Below are 5,261 nucleotides of genomic sequence, written 5' to 3'. Positions count from 1 at the left end.
TAAAAAAAATTAAAGAATTATAAATCAGCCGGGCGGTGGTGGCTATAGTACTATATTATTTATTGAATTTACCACCCACTGAAGTGACACCTTCTGGTGGGCAGTTTGCTGAAGAAGATGGAGGATTATGAATTAAGAACAATGTAGGTACACCTTTAAAAATGAAATTCTGTGGGCAGGTGTCTATCTCGTTGGGTGTACTTGGCTAGTAAGGCCCTGGGTTCAGTCTCTAGCACCAAAAACAAAAAGACACACAAAATTTCCTGATACAAATATCAAGGTTCTTCCTTGTACATAAATACTACATTGTCAGGCTGGAGAGATGGCTCAGAGGTTAAGAGCACTTACTGTTCTTCCAGAGGTTCTGAGTTCAATTCCCAGAAACCACATGATGGCTCACAACCATCTTTAATGAGATCTGGTGTCCTCTTCTGGTGGGCAGGGGTACATAGAACACTGTATACATCATTAATAAAAAAAATCTTTAAAAAAATACAACATTGTCTGCATCAGAAATAGGGAGTTTTAAGAAATAAATATTTTAGGACAACTTGCTGTGCAAGCCTGGTCATATAAGTTTCATTCCTGGAACCCAACATCAAAAGGAGAGAACTGGCTCTCAACATTGGCCTCTTTCCCTGATAGTTGTTCACACACTAATGATAAAATAAATTAAAAAAAAAAAACCAAGATTCCTTCATTTTGTGTTTCAGGTGTACAGGAGTTTGAATGATTGACTGAAGGCGTAAGTCACAAACAATGCCACAGCAGTTTGGAATTATGATTAATAGGGTAGTATTTATTTAAAGGGGAAAAAACTTACAGATCACCGTCAGTCCTCTGTACAACCAGGAAGGGAGTCTAGTCGCCGGCCGAGCAGGAAGTGAAGAGAGAGAGAGAAGGAAGTGGCCGCTTTTTTAAAGAGAGAGAGACCACGCCCCAATGGGCTGGTATCTCAGCGGCTATAGGCTGGAGGAGCGGAAGGACCTCCCGCAACACCTCCCCCTTTTGTTTAAGTAAGAGAGTTCTAAACCTACTATGAAATTATATACAATAAGTACAAATATCCTATTCTAACTAGATTAGGTCTTGTATAATAAATAACTTGGCCAAGTCATGAAAGAAAAGTAACTACATTTATATAGTCTTCAACCCCATCGAAGATCTGAGAAGGGAAATAATGTTACCTGGGTAATTAGGAAGTTCAGTGAAACAACTTCTAAAACATGCAACAAATCACAGAGACAACTAGCTACCTGGGCAATCACCCAAAGTCACATTAGCAGCGTTGAAGCAACCAACTTTGGCTAAGGCCTAACATAACTGACATACCATTTTGAAAGGCAAGCAACTTTTCAAAACTATCTTACCCTGTCTTGGCAGGATATGACAGTCCTGTTTTATCCATTGATGAACACTCTGTATCTTTGTCAGTGGTTGAGGTATGGGCATTTCTTTGCCCCAAGGCCAGTTCTGCCAAAAAGAAAGGCTCCAGGTGGAGTGTCTTTGGTGCTCAACATTCTCTCGGGAATAGAGCGGTGTTGCCAGGAGCAATTGTGTCTCACTATCACGAAACTCTTAGTTAGATTAAAGGCCATTTTCTACAGCTCTTTGAAGAGGTTGAAGATTATCTATACTGAGTATAATCTCTATATATCTAAAGAACCTGATCAGTCTAATTATAAATGACAAACTTAGATGACTATTAATCTATATAATTCTCAATATCTATCTAACTTAGAGACTAAGACAATAAACAACTGTGTAACAAATGAGGATAATGACCTCCAAATATAAACACTGTACAAATATACATTGCAATATGGTAAATATATATCAATACATAAACATTATATAAGTATCTTAATCAGAGGTAAAAATGTACACTGCAATATGGTAAATATATACAATATATATGTCAATACAATATATGTCAATACATAAAAAATATTTTAAACAGAGGTAGAAACATGCATGCATACAATAGTCAATATAATTTAACTTTGTATCAGTATACAAGAATGAATACCAATATTTGTCTAAAAACAGTAACTCACAATTATAAATATATTATCCCATCATCCCTCTTTTTTTTTCATGATGATCCATGAGCTTATAAAATTCCTCCCCCAACCCTCAATCATATACTAATTTTATATTTGTGGTTTTATAAATTATGTCTTTGGATAACACTTTAAAATACAGGTTTTTAGGAAGTATTTATGGGCTAGAGTATAGCTCTAAGTTCAGTATTTGCTTAGCTTGTATAAAACTCTGAGTTTGATTCCTAAAGCCATAAGGAAATATGGAGAGAGGAAGAAAAGGAATGTATGAATGAAATGAAAGAAGGAAGGAAGGAATGAGGGGAAGAAAAGAGGGAGGGGCAGAATTACCTGTGAGTCCAACCTTTTCCTAAATCAGACCTTTCCACACAGCTTACAGTATTTTTTCTGTACAATTGAATGCCAAAGTAATGTGCTTTTTAAAGATTCCTGTTAATTTAGATCCATCTTGTTTCTACTATTTCTAGTTTTGGGACTAGATTGAGTTGTAATAATAGGACTAACGTTTACACATACTTCAGTATTAACATTTTAGTCACCAAACTTCTTCCTATTCCTGTCTTAGTTTTCATTTAGGTGGTGACTGAAGATCTGATATCCCGCTCTCAGAATATCCCCCATTTTAATTGTGCTTTCATTGCTCATTTAGTTTAACATATCTCCTTAATAACTGTATTTTGGTTCTTTTCAGGTAAGCAAAAATGTCAGATTTACTGCCCAGGAACTTTATGATTGTGTTTCTCAGACTGAGTATCGGTAAGCACATCTATATGTGATAATGAGATATCTATAACTCTGACTATGGAGCGCCAGTTCCTAGACCGCACCCAGGTTTCTGAGAGAAAGCCACAGAGTCAGCATTTCTACCTATGGTTTTTTAGAGGGGAAAAAATATGGAAAGTTAATCACCATCCTAGGTTATCAGCTAGACCTGGTGTCACAATTAAGTTGCTTTGCATTATTTACCTTGACTCAACAAATCAGACAGCTGGCTATGTGTTCTTGTAAATAAGATTTTACTTTTCTGTGAATAGTTTATCTTGAAACCCATTAGCAAGGCACCTGGTCTGATCTAAAGTTACTTTGAAGTTATGTCACTTGATGGCTCTTTTTGTTTGTATTTGTTTTTCGTGACAGGGTTTCTTTGTTACTTTGGAGCCTGTCCTGGAACTAGCTCTTGGAGACCAGGCTAGCCTTGAACTCACAAAGATCAACCTGCCTCTGCCATAAAGTGCTTAATAGAAACTTATAACCCCTGACTTGAGTAGCATCTTTTTGTATTTATTATCAAGACTCTGAATAGGCTGTGTTAATATCAATTTGACAATACAGCTAAGGAGGAGCTACCTTTTTGATAATCTACAGATAAAATGTCCAGTAGATCAAGATTGTATTCATGAGATACCCATACATTAGATACAGGCTGTGGGGAATTCCTCATAGCCACTAGGGAAAGAATACAATTTAGTACTTGTAAAATTATAGACAGAAGCAAAAGATATTCAGGACTCTATATTTCTCGCAGGCCTTGCAAAACGAGATTCGTCCATCAGAAAACTAGTAGGTTGACACCTTGAATATTGTCATCTGCTGTAATAAATAATGTCCCCCAGCATATCTATAACAAACTTTTACCCTGCTTACTATCACTGTGTGAGGGCAAACTTATTTTTTATGGTGTGTGTGTGTGTGTTAACATTGATGTGTAAGCTCATAGAGGCCAGCAGTGGAGGTCGGCTCTCTTCTTCAATCGCTCTCCACCTTATTTTTGAGATAGTGTCTGGCAACTAAGCTCCAGAAATCTGCCTATCTCTGCCCCCATAGCATGAGAATTATAGGCAGATGCTGCTATGCTTGGTTTTTCATGTGGAAGCTGGAAGTCTGAATTCAAGTTCTCGTGTTTTCATGGCAAGCATGGTAACAAAGTTGTCTCCCAACCCCTCTTAATTATTTTTTTTTAACTTTTATTGGTACAAAATATTTCATATATGTAAAAAGCATAAGTTAATTTATCAATTGTATAGTTTAAAGTGATTTTTCAAATGTTCAACCTCAAGGTTTTTTCATGTATGCATGTATGTATGATCTTTTTTTATTTCTCTGAGGCAAAGTCTTACTGTATTGCTCAGACTGGTTTTAAACTTGTAAGGGCCAGCAGATCCTCTTGTCTGAGCCTCTGTAGTAGTTGGGACTGTGGACATGCATCACCATCTATCTTTATAGATGATTGTGTCCAAAAATATGGGCCATATCTATCTGTTCTATGTGAACTTAGAGTGTTAGGTGGGTGTGATGCATACCTGTAATCTCAGCTGCTTAGAAGGCTGAGACATGAAGATCACATATTTAAGCTAGGTGTAGCAACTTAATAAGACTATCAGAGGAAGAAAGTAGAAATAGTTTTCATTTTAACTTGGACTCAGATAAATGGCTTTTATAGGCACCAAGGAAGAACCACCTTGCAGTTAGGTAGTATCCAAAAAATGTAATGGGCTGCTTCTCATGTTTGTAAGGGCCCTGTTACCAAGAGGTGAGTGAGTGCTCAAGGGATGTGACACATGGAGGTGCTGGAGAATGGAATTCAGAGGCTGGTTATCTGTCCACCAGGTGAGTCCTGAGGGAAGGAACTCAGGAACTCTGTCACCACACTAACTACACCCAGCAGCCTTTTGCACTGACAACTTGCTGCAGGAAATAACTGACTCACAGGAAGGGAAGGAGCTTAGCACCACCAGGCTAAAGAGGAGAGGGAGCCCCTCCTAACACTGGTAGGGAAGGGAAGGAAAACGAAGGATACAGAAATAGATTTGGTTATTGAAGGATACTTTCTTTTGTTTTCAAATGTAGAGTAAATGACCAAGGATAGGAATATGGACTTGTTCTTTTTGGTTATTTGTTTTTGTTGGGTTTGGTTTTTTTTTTTTTTAAAGAATTTTATAAGAAAACATTTTCATCTCTGCTGTTTCCAACCTTGTACAAGACTTTTTTAAAAACTTTTTATTTTTGAGTTGTTGGAAAGAATTGGCAGCAAAAATTTTAAGTATAGGAAATAGACCTAGGGTAACTCAAAGCCAAAATTTTTTTTTGTTTTTTTTTGTTTTTTGTTTTTGAGACAGGGTTTCTCTGTGGTTTTGGAGCCTGTCCTGGAACTAGCTCTGTAGACCAGGCTGGTCTCGAACTCACAGAGATCCGCCTGCC

The 5,261-nt window shown here is 37.2% G+C and overlaps 1 protein-coding gene across 3 annotated transcripts in view; it reads left to right on the top strand.

The window, feature by feature from the left end:
* Swt1 (SWT1, RNA endoribonuclease homolog) overlaps positions 1–5,261 on the top strand; it is an 85,165-nt gene that overhangs the window by 73,357 nt on the left and 6,547 nt on the right. For 2 of the 3 annotated variants that reach the window (XM_013352480.2, XM_026787626.1), the window contains exon 19: positions 2,755–2,819. The exons of the other annotated variant lie outside the window; for it this stretch is intronic. In XM_013352480.2, coding sequence (XP_013207934.1) covers positions 2,755–2,819 — 65 coding nt within the window. The remainder of the gene's footprint in view (positions 1–2,754; positions 2,820–5,261) is intronic. 3 annotated transcript variants of the gene reach the window in all.

This window comes from Microtus ochrogaster (assembly GCF_000317375.1).
Source record: "Microtus ochrogaster isolate Prairie Vole_2 chromosome 6 unlocalized genomic scaffold, MicOch1.0 chr6_random_2, whole genome shotgun sequence".
Lineage (NCBI taxonomy): Eukaryota > Metazoa > Chordata > Mammalia > Rodentia > Cricetidae > Microtus > Microtus ochrogaster.
This window is presented reverse-complemented; position numbering and strand designations above follow the sequence as displayed.